Raw genomic sequence first — 19730 nt, forward strand, 5'->3', positions numbered from 1 at the left:
GCACTTTGTACAAAGTCACTTCAGCCATGGTGATAGAAATGCTGAATATTCGCTTCTCTACTTGGTGGCTGACATTTGCAAGATAACAGGAAAGGGCTGATGGTAGAAGAATGGGGAAAAACTAGTGACTAATAAAGAAAATTACAGCCACATTATAACAATAAGTCATAAAACAGTAGCCTACTGAGTTGAGTTTAGTAGTCTACACAGTGATGTGGTGTCTAGCCTAGGTCATAGCCTATGATGATAATGTATTACCAGTGTTGGGAGTAATCAATAATTAATTACTACAATGCATTACTTTTCGCTGTAACACAATAATGTAAGACGTTACAGGGGCTGTAATATATGCTACAATGGACATAACTTACCATCCATTTTGACTGTAACCTGGATTTTAATGGTGTTCTGTGTGATGGGTCAGCAGAAAGCTATTACTGAACCTGTTACTTTTTGTCTGCATGCTGCTGAAACACTTCTGGATGGGAGGTGAAAGTCATGATTTACCCTGTCAATTTCCAGATCCGTAGGTTATTTGGTTATTTTGGAAAGAGTAACTTAAGGAATGCAAAAGCAGTGCAATACCTTACATTTTAAATAAAGTTAGGCCTAATTATTAAGCCCTATTGTAATGTCAGGGATTATTGTGAAAAGACAACTAAATCATAGACCTAATGCATAGGAGTGAAACCATCACTGGCTAATGTGTCTTCATTGCTCTTTTTTTTTGTAGCCAAAGGTCTTATTATACGCCTATTAACGAGGTTTCATTGCAGTGGTGCGTGACGATGGATACAATTATTATTTTTATTTATTTATTTTTATTTTATTTATTTTATTTTTATTATTATTAATAATTTATTTTCTGAACAGGGCTCTCCATTTCTGAAGAGTTTAATTTGCTGTCATTTGGAAAATAACTTTTAAATTGAAGAATCGAGAATATGCCTATAATTCAAGCAATGGAGTGCCGATCACAGACTAATGCACCTTTCTGATGTAGAATTAGGCCTGCAAATTCCCCTGAAACCAGTTTCATGGCAGTGCACGAGACTGAAAAACATCAGCCAGGTAAATGACAACAGCCACAAGACAACAGAGCTGGCGGTAAGTCTTGTGACGGCAGGCTTGAGTGTACTTCTTTACACTGTATTTTCTATAGGTCTCAGCAATTTAGATGCATTTCCAATGCACGGAGATCAACGTGATCCAGCAATCCCATTAATGTATTGATTGATTGTAGCATGTCAACTGCGACAATAGCCAACAGACAACAGTTACTAGTTTAAAAAAAAATACGGGCAAAGACATGACCACACAAGCTCTGATTTATTTTGCCAAGTTCCGTATTCCTCAGAGTTCCACAAAGGACAAGCACATGACTCGCGGATCATGTGCCTTGAGTCATTTAGCGCCCTCGGTAACTACGATTGGCTGCACTGAAACCTAAGCCATGTACCCTCCTCTTTGCCTTGCACATTAAAACAGGCTTGTGGATTGTGTAAAACGAAAGTACTCCGAGCATATCTGGGAAGCAAAACAGGTAACGGTGACAGGTTATTCTTTGTCTTTGTTTTGATAGACAAATCCAATTTCTGGTCAATGTCGGTGTTGTAAGGACGTGCCGGTGTCGAACTCCTGTTTGTTTACATGTAGGCTACCGTTGCTGCGTCAAGCTAACATTAGCACGACTTTGTTGTTTGTTATGCACGACGTTGGTAGAGGTTTACATTCAAAGGCTCGTTTCCATATAATTTAACGACAGTGTCTCATGTTAACATCACAGTGACACGAATTACTTGTAGGCCTATTCAGACTTGCTTATTGTGGAGTGGAGCTCTAGTTCTGTAGGCACACGAGCATTCTGGCCAGTCATGATGCCATGTCCCCCTTATCTAGTTTTACCAACTGTTTCTCTTTGTCTTCATGTACGAGCAAAGTGCAGTGTCGGAGTGGGTGAAAATGCGCAACTCACAAATTCAGCGTGGTAGTCACTTGCCTGCCATTTGATGTGGGAATTCTGAGCATTTTTCTCTTGAGCATTTTGTTTGTTTTGTTTTGTTTTTTTATTTGAAAGTCCAGGGCCAGCTGATTCGATATCACATTGGAGAGCTCCACAAAGATGCTGACCAAGACCGCGGTCCTGCTGGTGGCCTGTCTGGCCATCACCGTGAGCTCACTGCCCACACCTCAAGCCGAAGAGGGGAAACACTGGGTGGTCATTGTGGCTGGCTCCAATGGCTGGTATAACTACAGACATCAGGTGAGAGCTGGGAACAATATGGGAGAGGGAGGTGTGCCTGTAAAAATCACTGCTCATCTGTTGTCATCCTTCAGTTGTACACTAATCTTTTAACACATTGCAGTCACAACATGGTTTTGGTTGTGGCAATGCTATTTTGGCAGGTTGCATACTGTCAAGTAAGGGTTAACGTTCGGCGAGAAGGTCGCTACCGTGGAATAGCAGCACGACAGAGAGAATCTTTAGACCCCGACGCGGAGCGGAGGGGTCTTGTTCTCTCTGAAGTGCTGCTATTCCACAAAGCGACCGACTCGCCGAAAGTTAACCCGCTTATTATATGGATATACTTAAATGATTCACACATGGCGGGGACATTTCTTTAGACCTTAATGTTAAGATTGTTGCTGCGCAAAACAAAACAGTACCGTTGTGGAACACCGCTAGGCAACAGCTAGGCAGGACAACAGGTGTTGTCTATCACAGCAGCTGATTAGAGTGACAAAAGACCGGACCCCCTGCGGAGTGATATGAAACATTCGCTTTAGCCACTGACTTGTATAGGCTACAAGCCAGTGGCTTTAGCAGTGAACGTCTTGTTGCCATTGACAGCGGTAGCCAGGACAACGCTGTCTATCACAGCAGCTGATTAGAGTCTTGTTGAAAAGTCGCTTTAGCAGTGAAAAGTCTTGTTGCCATTGACAGCGGTCTGTTATAGACCAACCCGTCCGTTATCGAAAAATAACAGACGTCCGAACGTTGGGGAGCCCCGTTGAAATGAATGGAGCATTCGACAGATGACGTCACAACCATATAATAAGTTAGATTAATGCGTTTTGCATAGGGCGTTATCTGTGAAGCCATTGAGGCTTAAGATGCTCTCTTGCCTCTCATCACTGATGTGACCGATGCAGTTCACAAGCAGGCAGTACTTTTGCAGGAGCAGAGATGAGCCACGCTGCTTTCACACCTATGGGTGGCTTCACTCCTATATTCATGAGAGAGAACGTTAGTGTTAATTATACTGTTTATTACTGTATAGCGTAAAGGCCACATAACAGTTTCACAAACTGTATTCCCTCCTTTTATTGAAAGACCTCTAAAGACTTAAGTTATGTATTCTTTATTGAACAGCTTCAGGGGTTACTTTGCCAAAGTCTTGCATAGCTTTCCCTTTGTTGAATAGACTAGAATACGGTCAATGATGTATGAGTGACTCTAAACTCGATAGTCTACTATGGTTCTGTTATTGGCTCAGAGGAATTCACAATCTATTGGTGGGACTGATTGATGACCAGAAAATGTCCCTGATAATGACATTTAAAGACCAACTGGGGGAAATTACTTGAGCAGGCTGCTTGGTTTGCCCCGTGGTTATTCATGGGTAGGCGGTTAGCGCGTCAGACTTGTAGCCCAAAGGTTGCCGATTTGACTCCCGACCCCATCCTGAGGTACCCTGAGCATGGTAGCCTACCATCCTGCTATACTGCTCCCTTGGGGTGCCTTTTGGGGCTGCCCTCTTACACGGATGAGGCATACATATAAATTCATTGTGTGCACAATGTCACAATGACACTAGGAGTTTCTCCGGTGGGCTTTCACTTCACTTTTATTTCAGGGAGAGTTGAAGGCAGCATTTGGGAAAGTACTGTAGTGTGGTGCAGTGTTTAGTGTGTAGATAGATTATTATTATGACTCTCCTTTAGCAAGTTCATGAAAACCCCAAGTGAGTTTCAACCACAGCTTAAGTATCAGTGTTTGTGCCCTGGGGGGTTGAACTGTAATTACTATATTTGTTGTAACAAGGGGTCATCACAGGGTAGTGTTAGTGTGTCTTCTTGATTTATGTTTTCTCACACTTTCTATCTTCTAGTTTGTGTACTGACCACAGATGTGTGTGTGTGTGTGTGTGTGTGTGTGTGTGTGTGTGTGTGTGTGTGTGTGTGTGTGTGTTTTTCCAGGCTGATGCGTGCCATGCCTACCAAATTGTTCATAAGAATGGAATTCCCGATGAGCAGATTGTTGTTATGATGTATGATGACCTAGCTGACAATGAAGAGTGAGTTTCATAGACACACACACACGCACACGCACATACACACACAGCAAATGGCCAAAGAAGATCTTAACTGATTTCACAAAGCTGGGAAGCACTACCTCTGCAGTCACAAGGAGCCAATTTATTTTCATCCTCAGTCTGCAAGAATTGTGCACACGCAAACACACACACGCACACACCACACACACGCACACACAAAGGTAGCATTCTACCACCACACACACACTGCAAGTTAACTGTCATACAGTCATTTTAATGTCAGTTGAAATGAAAGACTTGCATGGAAATGAGCAAAGTGCACCAGCATGCTAATGCTTTGCATCAATATAATGAGCACACGGTTGTTTTCAGGTCTGAACTCGTTGTGGTTTACGGGGGGGAGTTGCATTCGCCTCTGCCTGTTGGTGAAAGTTTTCACCTGTTTGAAGTGGGATCGTGTTTTTGTCCTCATCTAACTGTATGCGATAGTTTCACCTACTGTACAGTCTCATGAGAGTTGGGGTTATTTCATGTTCAGTGATCCTCTGTAAGTAGGTCACACCTTTTCACATTCACTTTGCACTTTGGTGGAGGTGAGGTTCCTCTAGAGTAGACGTAATCATATTACTTTGGCAAGACAAGACGAGGGTGTGTGTGTGGGTGTGAGTGTGTGAGCGTGCAGTCAGATGACCAGTTGACATTAATAATTAACTGCAGGCGGGCAACTGTAGAGAGATTGGATTGTTTAATCTTTAAGCCTAGTCTCAATGTAGAACATTTACGCGATCTGGTAGTAAACTAACACCCGTTTGGGGAAGTACTGTACTGTTTATTTATTATATGTATTGATTTATTCCCAAGGGGTTCTGTCAATTTATCAGTGTTACACATCGAAAACAGCAGCTGTAGAGAGATTGGTTTGTTTCGTCTCTAAGACTAGTCGCAATGTAGAACATTCACACAATCTGCTGATGAATTAACAACACCAGATGAATATGTTAATTAATTAATTCCCAAGGTGTTCTGTTTATCAGTTTCAGAGCTACACGCTGAAAACGGTTAGCCGTATTGGATTTGATGGTCTATAACAGATGGATACTGTATGCATTCTAATATATCTGCACTCAGATCTTGTGACATACTTGTTAATATCTTTACTGGCTATTGTCCCACACGTCTAATGTTATTCATGAGCCAAAGAATGGATAAATAAATACATTTTTAGTGTTTTGACAGAAGCTCCAAGAACCCTTAATTTTGGTAACAGGTTGCCTGTTTGCAACAGATTGTCAGCTGTGGTGTGGGAATACGAACAGGTTAACAACTCTTCAGTGTTTTGAGAAGTTCTGTCTCTTAATTTGGAGAAATGAACAATGTTTCTGGCACACCACATATTGTACCTCCCAAAGTTGTTTTGTTTGATAATCATGTTTAGAAATGGTACTCTTGATTGACAAACTCAGTCTAGCTCCAATTTAGAGGTGCAATAGAGGTGCATCTATCTTATCACAAATGATCACTGTCTCCATGTATTTTCTTAACCAACACTCCAATGTAAGCATGTGGCATTTGTGTTTACAGTAACTTCCTTATGAAATGACATTCATCTCTCTCTCTCTCTCTCTCTCTCTCTCTCTCTCTCTCTCTCTCTCTCTCTCTCTCTCTCTCTCTCTCTCTCTCTCTCTCTCTCTCTCTCTCTCTCTCTCTCTCTCTCTCTCTCTCTCTCTCTCTCTCTCTCTCTCTCTCTCGTCTCAGTAACCCCACCAAGGGAGTCATCATCAACAGGCCGAATGGGTCTGATGTCTACAAAGGGGTGGTGAAGGACTATGTAGCTGACGTGAGTGCCTCAGCTCAGCACCCTCTTCTGCACCATCTAAATTAAACCCAGCTCTGTCCCACCTGTTACAGCCATAAAGCGAGACCATTGCCATGTCGCAAATGGCCCAGTTGTGCACTTCGGGCACTATGAGTGCGTTACAATATGCGGCCTTGCCTCCTCCACTTATGCTTGTCTCCTCGTACCAGGAAGTAATATGTCATGATGACATGACTGACAACATCATTATATTTCAACATCTTGCAAAAGCTCAATTGTAAACTCTTTTCTCATTTGCAATTGGGATGGTGAATGAAAAACAGTCCCTCAAAAGTTGTTGCGGCTCGGCTGACAGCTGGGAAACTTTATCGTTTTCTCCACGGAGGAGGGGCCAGGAAGCGGGGCGAGGAAACGAGAACCAGTGGAGGAAGCAAGGCCGCATATTGTAACGCACTCTATGTGTTAGTACAGGGGTGTGCAATTATTTTGGCCTGAGGGCCACATTGTGTGCAGAATATGGATTGTAGGGCCAGATGTCGCAGACAACACGCATGTGCAAATAATAAGAAATACTGTAATGTACACTGACATAACTTGTTGGCTATTTCACTCCTGCACATTGCAATATTTAGATGTGACCTCGATTAATCTCACACCTGCAACACCCTTTGCTTTTTTAAGAATGTTAGGTGTGACTTTGGTACTTTGGATTTAAAAGGCTATGTGGGCCAGATGAAATGGCTCAGTGGCCGCATCTGGCCCCCCGGGCCTGAGTTTGCCCACCTCTGTGTTAGTAGTTCCCGGAGGCTGACTTATCAACAGTCAAAAACACAGTGCTTCAACTATTAGCACTGCACGCACTTTACGGCTGCCATGTTGTTAACGTAATTGAAGAAATGTACTGTTTGATTCGGTAGAAGAGTTTGGGCAACAGTCTCTGAAATCTGTATGTAATGATGAGACACCAACCTCTTTATGTTTAGCCAAGTATTGTGCAAGATAGTTACTATTTGGGTGTGAAGGAAATGTTAACACACACTATGCACTAAAGACGGTGCACTGTGTGCACTATGCACTACAGTAAATGTCAGTGCACTGACACAAGTGCGCCATTTGAGAAACGGCACATCTTCAATCTAGAGCAGTGATGCGTTAACTGATCCTGTAGGAAATGAACATGTCTAGCATCATACGCATCCGCTACTGGTATAGTAAAATGTCGTCTTTGATGGACTATACCTTGAATTTTCTTCTATCTCAGACACAATTAACACACAGTTGTGTCTGCAAAAAAGATTGAAGTTATGCGTTATACGTTATACATGTTATACACATCGCACAGATCAAGCATACTGCACACATCTATATACAAACATTTCTCTGCATGGGGAAAAAAGAAGCAAACAAACCAAAAAATAATCAAATAAAACTGATAAGATGCCTTGCAATAATTCAAGAAACGGTAGATTAACGTGATGCAAAAATGTGCTTAAATGTGATTATATTCACTTAAAGCGTGATATTCAGTTTTGGTGTGTTTGTGTGTCTGTGTGCAGGAAGTGACTCCAGCCAACTTCCTGGCTGTGCTGAAGGGTGACTCTGCAAATGTGAAAGGAGGATCTGGGAAAGTTCTGAAGAGGCAAGTGTTGAAACCAAAGCTCAGATGTGGTGGGGACTGTAGTGGACAGGCACCACCGGTCATGCATTTTAACAACAGCGCTACTCAATTTTTTGTGTTTGTGTTTGTGAAATGTTTGTGATACTCCCCAGCTTTGTGTTTCTTACATGAGACCAACAAATATGAGGGATTGTTCCACTTATGCCTATAAAAATATGGAAAATCAATTTAAAAAAAAAGGAATTGAATGTGTTTGTGAACTGTTGAATTTCATTCTGTGAATCCAATGATTTGGAATGTACTGTATGTTGGGATGATCTATGGTGCACCTGGTCGAACAGGTTTTCATGTCTGTGTGTGGGGGATGTTAATGTCTGTGAACGGCACGTGCTTGTTGTGTTTTGCAGTGGGCCAAATGATCACGTGTTCGTGTACTTCACCGATCATGGTGCACCTGGCATCCTGGCTTTCCCAGACGATGATGTAAGCTCTTCTTCTTCCTGTATCGTTAGTCATGTGATGTTTCCTGTATCCCCGGTCATGTGATGTTTACAATTGCCCTTTGACATTTTAATAGTGTACCCAGCCTGAGCCATCGGTGAACCTATTAAAACTTTTGACCCGTCATTAAAAGTTCAAGTTTACCGTTTACAGCCCAGATCAACATAAATGTACAATATGACAATTAAATTTTGAGTCCTTTCAGCTCTTCAGGCAATGGTGTTCTAATGCATTTACTGGCAATTGTTGCATGACGGTTGGTGCACCAAAGCCTTTGCGAAACCTCTCATCTTATTCTGTAATCGCGCGTGTGTGTGTGTGTGTGTGTGTGTGTGTGTGTGTGTGTGTGTGTGTGTGTGTGTGTGTGTGTGTGTGTGTGTGTGTGTGTGTGTGTGTGTGTGTGTGTGTGTGTGTATGTGGATGTGTGTGTGTGTGTGTGTGTGTGTGTGTGTGTGTGTGCGCGTGTGCGCGTGCGCGTGCGTGTGTGCGTGTGCATGTGTGTTTTTCATATCACAGCTGCATGTGAAAGACCTGATGGATGCCATCAACTACATGCACGAAAATAAGATGTACAAAAAGGTGAGTTTTACATGTACACTGTATGCATCTAGTCAGAGTGAATGTTTTAGCGGTCAATACATGTTCATTATTTGCTATTGGGTGTCGTCAAGAATGGAACTAATCTTCACTATTCCCTTGTGTCTCTCCCACTCATTACCCACACACACACACACTTTAGATGGTGTTCTACATTGAAGCATGCGAATCGGGATCTATGATGAAAGACCTGCCCAAAGACATTGATGGTGAGTGGCTTGTACACCCACCATGCCATAATACAGTATCTTTGTACCACAGATTACACATAAACACTTACTCTAGAAAGATTGATGCATTAGCTCTCACATAGATATGCGGAACTCGAGATTCAAGTATAAAGTGTTTTATTTTGCTGTTGTCAGCTCCCTTTGATGTCAAGATCTACACAGTATGTGAATCATGGACATCGTGTCTTCCCTTTTACCTTGAGACGAGGCATTTGATATGGTGTGGGGGTGGGGAGTCATGTGACTGGGCTGTTGTCGTATCATGCGGTCTCACTTCTCAGTAGCTCGCTGACTCTGCATGTTTTTGTCCGATAAACAGGACATGACTTGACACTGACTTTCATTGCTCAAGAAAGAACAGACCGTCCAGATAATGGTCCACCGTTACTTCCAGACCTACTGCAAACAATAAAACTGCATCTCCCATCAGCATCAGAGCTGTAAAAGCCATGCACGACTCTTTCTTTCAAATTGCAATGAGACTACCTGTCTACCTGTCGCGCTACATTCAGTCCTGAAGTTTGACTTCAAAGCAATGCCGCAATATTTAGTTACATTTCCATGTCTCCCTAATTTCAGTTTCCTTACCTACTACATTGTTGACACCACATTCTACCAAATGGTGCCATGTATAATTTGACCTTTCTGGTTTGAGCCGTCAGACTGGTAATCTGTGCTTTCTGAACAGGCTCAGAAAGGCTGTCTGTCCACACTGGTGTATATTTTTTTATAGGAACTATATTTGATCAAAGATCTGTTTGTGAGGGAATTACTCACCTGTGTCTCTTTTGGAATGGTGTCTGAGTCTAATATGATTCAGAGGACGGCCGATAGTGGAATTGTCTAAAACGGGTGGATCATGTGTGCACCTGAAGGTCTGACTTCTTCTATTTCTTTTGTTTTTGCTTTGTTTTTTTTCTCCAGTGTACGCCACCACTGCTGCCAATGGCCACGAGTCCTCGTACGCCTGTTACTATGACGAAGCTCGTGACACTTACCTGGGTGACTGGTACAGTGTCAACTGGATGGAGGATTCCGATGTGGTGAGTTGTAACTGTCATGAGAGAGAGAGAGAGAGAGAGAGAGAGAGAGAGAGAGAGAGAGAGAGAGAGAGAGAGAGAGATATGCTATATGCAAGGTGTCTTAATCATGAGATGGAGACAGAATGAGATTAGACTATATGGATGTGTTGGTTTAATAGTTCACCTTTTATTTCCTTGAACAGGAGGACCTGAACAAGGAGACTCTGATGAAGCAGTTCAAGATCGTCAAGAGCCACACCAACACCAGCCACGTCCAGCAGTTTGGAGACAAGGTGTGTGTGTGTGTGTGTGTGTGTGTGTGTGTGTGTGTGTGTGTGTGTGTGTGTGTGTGTGTGTGTGTGTGTGTGTGTGTGTGCGCGCGCACAATCACCAAGAGCTTAGTGTGTGCCATGGAAAGACCACAGAGCAGTGGTTTTCAAACTTTTTTTGAATAAACGCCACCCTTGGCTTCACCATAAGCCTTACAATGCCCTCTTCGCCTCATCATAAGCCTTCCAATGCCCCCTTGACCTAATCATAAGCCTGACAACGCCCCCCTCAGTATTGATGAATAAAATAGACTACTGTACCCCAGAGGGGTTAACTTAGCACTGCCCACTCTCAGCTGTATCTTCCGCAACACCCCCACAGGGCCCCCAACGCCCCCTGGGGAGATATAGGGCGCTCCGTTGAGAAACACTACCAACACTACCAAATGGATTCACATGAATCAACCAGGGACCCCCAATTTGTGGTTGTGTGATAGTGAAAACATTACTTCATTTGTGTGTGTGTGTGTGTGTGTGTGTCTGCGACGTGCCTGCGAGTGTATGTGTGTGTGTGTGTCTTATAGTCTGATGAATATGGAAAATAAATGTTTTTTTTAATTATTATTATTATTATTCTTGGTTGATTTTGTCTATTTTATTGATTATTTACCCTTCCCTAGACACTGGCCCACATGAAGGTGATGGAGTTCCAGGGCGCCTCCAAGAGCAACGGTTCCACGGCCAGTCCGCCTGTCTCCGTCTCCCTGCCAGAGGTGCAGGAGCGTGACCTGACCCCCGGCCCCGATGTCCCTCTGGCCATCCTCAAGAGGAAGCTCATGAAGTCCAATGACATCGGCGCCGCCCGCGGTTACCTGGCCCAGATCAGCACTCACCTGAAGGTTACTGTTTGTTTACTGTTTGTTTATTTGTATTTACCCTGGCCCAGATCTGCTCACGTCTTAAGGCTCCACTGTTTTAATTGCACAGTAGCAATTGTATTTTCTATTTTGTTGTGTAAGAGGCTCTATTACACATTATGTTGGTCGGAAACTGTGTTGCTTTTTTGAGTATATGCATGCAACTTGGGTCATTGTTGTCGTTATGTTACAACTTCTTACACGGATCAATAGTAGGTTCCACTCTGTTTGCGTCATTGTAGGTTGGTTTTTTTTTTTTGGGGGGGGGGGGGTTACAATAGACTACAAGACACTTTGTCAGTCGGACACCGTTTAGCTTTTTTGAGTCTTGGCATGCAACTTGTGTCTGTTGAGCTTGTTGTCATTGTTTTTACGTTTGAAGTTCTCTTGCAAACAGATAAAAGGCACTCATGCCTCTCCACATGGCCATAGCAATACTTACCACTTATGATACTGAATCATGGTGTTCATTTGCTGGTGATATTGCTGGTGGTCAATTTTTTTTTTTACCAAAATACTGAAGTAGAAATATCTCTCTCTCTCTCTCTCTCTCTCTCTCTCTCTCTCTCTCTCTCTCTCTCTCTCTCTCTCTCTCTCTCTCTCTCTCTCTCCGTTCAGACGCGTGAGCTGCTGGGTGAGACCATGCGTAAGGTGGTGCAGAAGGTGATGGGCAGCAATGGCGATGCTGAGAAGCTGCTGAACCAGAGGATGGAGCTGACACGGCACGAGTGCTACAAGGCAGCCGTCACACACTACAGGAATCACTGCTTCAACTGGCACTCTGGCCCAGAGGTATAGTACATTGCATTACATCACATTACATTACATCATATTGCATTACATTACATTTAGCAGATACTTTTATGCGTGACTTACAAACAAGGACATCAACCCTAGTGTACAAGACGCTCTCAAATACAAAGTGCACAGGAAAAATAAGGGCATAATTCAAGAAGGGTTTTTCTTTTTCTTTTACTATTAACAAAGTGAATTAGCAAAGGGTACAGGCAAGTGGGTACAGGTAGGAACCCTGATAAAAAAACACACACCTTTCCTCCCTCTCTCCTTTAAGTCTTAACTCTTTTCTCCATAGACCACTAATAGTATCTACTCCATCCCTTTCCCCATCACTCAGTCCGTACCAACAGTGAATCTGTCAGTGCACAATCACAAGAGCCCTCTTCAGCCCGTCTCCCTCCTCTCTTTCCCCCCAGTCAACTCATGTCTTCTGAAAAAAAAAGATATCCAAACCTCTCGCTTTCGAGCCAAGGTATTGTGGTTATTGAACAACTCTTTGTTTTCATGAGGATTTGAAAGGGTTTTAAAATGACTAAAAAATACCTTGGCTGGGAGATGAGTGATTTGGATACTTTTGTTTAATGCAACCTCAAATGAATAAGCAGAATAAAACATCCTAGAGCTGCTTTTCCTTTTGTTTAGCTTCTAATATATATACTCGAACTCTGTCTCCATCCCTCTGTCAGTGTAGATTTTCATTTATGTTATCCACATAAAATAAGACGGTAGCCATAAATGAGTTGCCTAAACAATATATTTCTGTTTCTCTTCTCATTGCTTTCAGTTTTCACTCGTATTTCCCAGCTTTTCTTTTCCACCTACTGTAGCAGGCAAGCTAAGAGTAACTGGTGACTCTTTTCAGCCTTGCTTTTCATGGCAGCACAAACTTAGAACTATTTCATATTTGTCGTATCATTTTTTGTTTTGAAATTGTGCACTCAAAATATGAGTTGACATGACTATGCTTAGTAGTTGTCTGTCTATCACGTGAGAGTGAGAGAACACAGTTTTGCTTACACGAGCTCAAGGTTTCTCTTCCTTATTGTGTTAGGAGAGAGGAAGCAACAACTTAACTGACATCCTTTACATTTACATAAGCGCACACAGGCATTCGCACACACACACACACACACACACACACACACACACACACACACACACACACACACACACACACAAACAGAAACCGGACTGGGGATGTTGTAAGGCATATTTAGCATGCACATCATGGGAATAAAAACAGAAGTAAGAATTGTTTATGTTAATGGAATAAAAAAATGTGGTGAACATCACTTCCTAGTGAAGGATGTGGGGCTGGTGGTGATCGGAATGTGACCGAAACTTATATTTTGTGTGTGTGTCTGTGTGTGTGTGTGTGTGTGTGTGTGTGTGTGTGTGTCTGTGTGTGTGTGTGTGTGTGTGTGTGTGTTACAGTATGAGTATGCACTGAGGCACCTGTATGCTCTGGTCAACCTGTGTGAAGTCGGCCACCCAGCAGACAGGTAAGAGTTCCAACCTTGTTGGCTCCTCCCCACTGCCCTCCCAGCCAATCAGGTCCTCACTGGCTCCTCCCCACTCCCCTCCCAGCCAATCAGGTCCTCACTGGCTCCTCCATACTCACCTGGCTCCTCTGTCACTCTGTGCCGCAGCCAAACACTGTCCTTAAATAGCCATCAATACGATCATGCAAAACAAACAACAACAAAAATAGCCCAGAAATGAAAATCCCCAAACAAATCTGCTCTCTTGTCGCACAGTCTCTCTGCCAGCCAGTCAAATGTATCCTAATGTCAGGATATCACTAGTCTGGACAAGCAGCAAAACACAATTGGATAACTGATCTAACCTTGATGATGAGATGAGAGCGGAGTGCAGTTTTCTTCAGCCAAAGGAAAACTTTGACAGTAACCTCATCACGTGTAGTTCCAGATTAACATATACTATGAATGGTTGATATGTTTGAACCATATTATTTAAAATCACCTTGGTTTATAATTTACACATGCATACGGCATGTGCATCTCGGTAGCTTTTGATACAGCTTGCCGAGGCAACCTATTGCTTTAATTTCTACACACAAATGATTATATCAATCCAATCCTACATTCTGTCATTTTAAATGATCCAGTGTCAAAAGATAAGATTCTGAATTGTAGAGATGCAGGCAGAGCATTTTAAAGTTAAAGTAACAAAAGGAAGGTAACACAAATAAAATTTACACAAGTAGCTTCATGATGCTACTGTATTGGGGCCGAGCTTGCAAAGAAGAATACACATAAACTCTGCCTCGTAATGCTGTTTCCCAAAAGGCAGGAGGATCAGATTTTGTTCACCCTGAATTAGCAAGTAACTTCTGGGAAGGCTCAACTCTGTGCATAGTACAGGCCCCTGAAACTAAGAAAGAAAAGGCCCAAACAAGAAAACGGGACCTGTCTAGTAGGCACGGTATAAGTACTGTTCAAAACTTCAAACTAACTGTGAGTGGCCATAATGTTGCCCATTCCGAAGGGAAAAGCAACCACACAATCACACCGACTTCAGACCCACCCTTCTACTGTTACGCAACAGACGCAGCGAGACTTATGGGGCATCAGTAAGGACATGGTAGCGACTGAGATACAGAAGCAGCTAATCGGTTGTATGACCTTACTGATAGAAACGGAGCACTGTATTCAGAGGGTCAGAGATATGAGCCAGCTGAACTTGATATCTCTGCACATTGTGACCCTGTACAGACTCATGTCCTGCGAGTTCTAAGGACCGAAGTTCCTGGAATATCATGGAAATTCAATAGAGACAGTCATGGAAAGTCATGGAATTTGACCATTTTGCATGTGCAGGCAGGGAGTATCATGGGATTTTGTAGAGAACATATAGTACTACTATACACTGTGTGCAGAATTATTAGGCAAACATGTTTTTTGACCATTTTGTCTTTTTTATGCATATTTTCCAACAGCAATCTATATGAACATGAAAAACTATTTGATTTAAGCATTCCAGGTCATGTATATTTGTATAATAAGATGGGGGTGTGGTCAAAGGTGCCCAACACCTTATATCAGGTGTGCATAATTATAAGGCAACTTTTGTTTTCTTCTTGGAAAATGGGCCACAAAATAGATCTAACAAACTCTGAAATGTCTATAAACAATTTTGAAGTGTTCTAGAGGGATGTGGCTGTCTTGAAATTTGCAAGATGTTGGTCACGTTCGCACAGAACTATCAGATGCACCGTTACAAAGTCATCAGTTTCTTAAGAAATGTCACTGCCAACTTTGAGAAGAATTTAACGTGAAACTAAAAAAAAAAAATTACCCTGCACTCCTATCATATTCCAGAACAGAAACCAACACAGAGTGTCCAGAAAAACAGGGTATTGAGCACTCAGAGACATGGCCAAGGTAAGAAGGGATGACACCAGACAACCATTCAGCAAGTTAATTAAGTCAAAACGGGGGCAAAAATACCTGGGGACAACATTTTCAAAGGTTTTATGGACTTGGGAAAGTGACTCTTGACAGACGGGGGTGGATGAACCCATGGCTGGATCTTTTAGAGGGAGAAAATTGCATCTTTTACGAAGACAATGGTATTTATGCAGTAATCTGCTGGTATTTGAGTGGAACTCAGCAACTGATCTGAGTGTGCACATTACTGATCTAGCCATAGGCTCATCAACCTGGTCCATTAACAGTCACTTTCACTAGTTCATAAAACCATTGAAAAAACTGTCTAAAGACATTTCTTGACCCAGTCTTGACTTAAGTTACTTGTTGAGTGGTCTTCAGGTTTCAGCCTGTTTTACCTTGGACATGTCTCTGAGTGCTGAATACAATGTTCTTGTGGACAGTCGATGTAGGTTTCAGTTCTGGAATATTCCAGCACTGCAGGGTAATAGTTTTGTGATAGTTTCATCTTCAATTCTTCTCAATCTGGCTGTTACTTTGTGAGCGCATGTCATGTGACACTGATGGCTTGTAACGGTGCATTAGATGGATGTGACCAATATTTCAAGACAGCCACACCCCTCTAGAAGACTTCAAAATTGTTTATAGTCTTTACAGAGTTTGTTAGATCTCTTTTGTGGCTCATTTTCCCAGAGGAAAACAAAGTTGCCTAATAATTATGCACTAATTTTGCCCTGAAATAGGGTATTGGGCTCCTTCGATCACACTGTCTCTTATTATACCAATATGCATGACCTGGAATGCTTAAATCCAATAGGTGTTCATGTCCATAAAGGGTGGTGGCGGACAATATGCATAAAATGGACGATATTGTTAAAAAACTTGTTTGCGTAATAATTCTGCACACAGTGTATTTTTGTCTAAACATCTTCCAGCTCGAAAAATTACATTTAGGAGTACAATGTGCTTGTCCTTTCAGACAAACATGCCGGGTAAATGCAGGTTCCAAGAGACTGAATAGCTTAGAGGCTGAAAATAGAAATTTGACGGACTCCCCCAAAAAATCCAATCAATATGTTGGGTATTTCCTATTACGGGAGTCATAGAAGTGATCGAAGTTAGAAGTTTTCTGGTCAGGGAAAGTCATGGAATTTTATGTCCGTCTTGAGTGGAAACCATGTAAGGATTTCCTCACTCTGTGGGGATGAACTTGAGATTCGCTATGTTGGGGCTGGGGTGGGGGTAGTGTGGTCTGGGGTTGGGGCAATAAGCTTTTTTGATTGATAAAAATTGAAAACAAAAAGTTCTGTAGCTTGAGCTGACGTGTTATGTGGCGGGGCTCAGTCCTGTATAGCCTTGGCCTAATGTAACCCCTGTGCTGTTTATAGGTTTTCTGTGCAGTGTCTGCATGTAGCTTTTCCTGTGCATCCAAGTTGAACTCTCTCCTTTCTCTTATCCTCAGGATTGCGTCGGTCATGGACGACGTGTGTTTCTTCAGGATGTAATTGGCGAAGGACCAGCTGTCCATGTCAAGTCGGTCTTTTGGCCTGTTTGTGGCGTGGTGGTTTCTGAACTGGAAAGCCTCCTCTTTTTGCACTAAGAAATCAACATCAAACTTTCGGCACACTGCAATCAAATTATTTGGGGGATCATGTAGGCGGTTTTATTTTAAGTTTTTTTAAAAGATGCTTTCATGAATGTTTTTGTTTTCTATAGGCAATTGTGCTTACTGTGAGATTGTGTTGTGGTTGTTTTTTTAACAAGAAACTGAAACTCTGCCATGTTGAGTTAAACGGTTCAACTCTTGCCTTTTTAAATTTGTTTTATTTTGTCACTACTGAAGCCCAGCTGTTTTGACTTCTCATCTTCATAGGAACATATACCGTAGACGGTTGGCTCTTAATCAGAGCTGTAGAGGATGGATCTTGTATCTTTTCCCTGGGCCTCTGTCATAGGACACATGGGGGTTGTCTCTCCATGGTTGAACACTGTGGCAATTCACTAAAACGACTGTATTCACTTATGACTTGTCTGCTAGCTGTCTATCTGATGAGAGTCTCTCCAGAGGACGGAGGAAGAACGCTACTACTGTCTTGATGGGAATAGGCAGATACATCAAAGTACACTGGGCCTCCCTCTTCTGAACTGCAATGTAGGTACTGGGAGTCCTGTGTTCCCCTGGCTTGCAGTGGCCATGGAATTGTTTCAGGATGGTTATCAGATGTCAAGAATGTACTGCCATTAGAGAGGGCGTATTGGGGTTTTTAGTTAATTGAAGGCAATTTTAGCCTCTGCTTGTTTTTGTTTCTTTTTTTCTTAACAAGAAAACTTGCCATTGGAAAATTTGCTGTTTTAGGGGTTGGTGAAGCAAAAAGAAAAATCAACATTTGCCATAGATTCCACATCAGTGCATGAATAGACAATGACCATGTGGATAGCTTTAATGTGGCATTGAGCAGAATTGTTAGATTTGTTTTATTGCCCAACAGTTTGCCCAGCAGTTTTTTGCCCAGTTGCCCAGTTTTCCTTTTTACATGGCTGTGTGGCAACCCCAGTTTGTGCAACAAACTTCTGTTTTTTTTCTCCTCAAGCATCAGTACACTGTGGATAAACCATAGTTTCCTTGTATCAGAGGGGAAGTTCAACCTGTGAATTATCAAAATAAATTGAAACCAAATTTATACATTGTTCTGTTTCATTTCATTCTGCTGTGGAATGTGTATGCATTTGATTGTGAATGTTAGAAGACAAGACTTTAAAGCAGGTGTGAATGTTAAGACCACAAGACTTTAAAGCAGGTCAGTGCTTTAAAGAGATGACTCCTTCAAATGGGTTAGTCATCAAGTGATAACACTTCTAGGTTGTCTGTCTATCTAACTGGATAAAAATGCCATTTAAATCAGCCTGATCTCTCAGAATTCAGTTGAATGGACACTGATCTTTGGGACACGAAATCTGTGCCACAAATCTGTGTTATGGTCACAGAAGTGTTTCCCTGATGGACTCCCGGAGGTGCTTTCCATATTCCCACAGCACTTTTGTTAAGTTTATCATTAGGGAATTGATAGGGCAGTCATGGGTAAGTGGTTAGGGCGTCAGACTTGTAGCCCAAATGTTGCAGGTTCAACTAGTAATTAACCAGTTCTCTCCACAATCGTCCTCCATGACTGAGGTACCCTGAGCATGGTACCGTCCCGCTACACTACTCCCTTTCGGGCGCCATTAGGGGCTGCCCCCTTGCATGCAATTTTGTTGTGTGCAATGTGCAATTGTGTGCTGTGGACTTCTGTGTCACAATGACAATGGCAGTTGGAATTTCCCAGATGGGCTTTCACATACCAAATTCTATTATTAAACAAAATAATGCTATAGCAATTTAAGTTGTGCCAGTTGGACCAAAACAATCCCTACAGTTTGTTTCTAGTTGGGGCAACATTGGGCCTAAGGGCCACGTTGAGTGTAGAATATTGACTGAAGGGCCAGATATCGCAGGCAACTTGCCCTTGTCAATAATAAGACGTTTGTACGCTCGCATAACTTGTCAGCTTTGCCATGCCAAGTCTGCAAGGCCCCTGTTTTTTAAGTTGCCATTTTAAGAATGTTGAGAGTGACCATATGAATTTGGATTTAATAGTTGCCTTTCAGTGGACCACATGAGTAGAGTAGAGTAGCATGATATGGGATCTTTTTCATATTGGTGTGTTGGTCCTATTTACCCTGTACCAGGGATCATTGATCAGTTTGAGTACATTAGGATATTGATACTGCCCTAGGCCACTGAGGAGAAAATGCCTTTGGAGTGGATGTTTCAACAAGACAATGACCCCAAACACACCTAGAAGTGAGCAAAATCATGTTCCAGACAAACGACATCCAACTATGGCCAGCACAATGACAGGGGATTTTGTAGTTTGTACAATACATCTTTGAGTTTCCAAAGGCAGATGTCAGTACTGCTATTTTTGGAACATCAATTTCTTCACTTTCTGTGAAATTAAATATTACTGCTTTTAAATAGAATGTCAAGTGTCCTCAATGCATTTGTGCTCATCAAAGTACAAATTATTTGACAAATGTTGACATTTACTCTCCTTTTGAAAGACACTGCTGTTATTTTGAGCAAAACAGTACATAAAAGCGCTTTGAGTGCTTGAGGGAGTGGAAAAGCACTATATAAATGCAGTGCATTTACCATTTACTGACAGTACTTTATTACTTCAGCTGTGAAAATGTAGAGGGCCCCTTTGGATGTGCTCTCTGCATGTCTCGGTGTGA

The 19730-nt window shown here is 42.2% G+C and overlaps 1 protein-coding gene across 1 annotated transcript; it reads left to right on the plus strand.

Moving 5' to 3' along the window:
• The first annotated feature begins 1375 nt into the window (after positions 1-1375).
• lgmn (legumain) lies at positions 1376-18134 on the plus strand. The gene is made up of 14 exons (XM_063184617.1): positions 1376-1543; positions 2078-2263; positions 4201-4298; positions 6033-6114; positions 7650-7732; positions 8119-8194; positions 8729-8791; positions 8952-9018; positions 9964-10082; positions 10265-10354; positions 11011-11229; positions 11866-12039; positions 13480-13547; positions 16918-18134. Exons 2-14 carry the CDS (start codon positions 2123-2125, stop codon positions 16958-16960), a joined length of 1323 nt encoding a protein of 440 aa, XP_063040687.1. The 5' UTR covers positions 1376-1543; positions 2078-2122; the 3' UTR covers positions 16961-18134.
• Positions 18135-19730: the final 1596 nt, after the last annotated feature.

Source organism: Engraulis encrasicolus, chromosome 19 (assembly GCF_034702125.1).
Source record: "Engraulis encrasicolus isolate BLACKSEA-1 chromosome 19, IST_EnEncr_1.0, whole genome shotgun sequence".
Taxonomy (NCBI): Eukaryota; Metazoa; Chordata; class Actinopteri; order Clupeiformes; family Engraulidae; genus Engraulis; species Engraulis encrasicolus.

Excerpts from the sequence above, each read along its gene's own strand:
- lgmn (XM_063184617.1), top strand. The coding sequence starts at position 2,123 with ATGCTGACCAAGACCGCGGTCCTGCTGGTGGCCTGTCTGGCCATCACC. Across the intron at positions 8,195-8,728 it reads TGGCTTTCCCAGACGATGAT|CTGCATGTGAAAGACCTGAT; the intron begins GTAAGCTCTTCT and ends TTCATATCACAG. Across the intron at positions 12,040-13,479 it reads ACTGGCACTCTGGCCCAGAG|TATGAGTATGCACTGAGGCA; the intron begins GTATAGTACATT and ends TGTGTGTTACAG.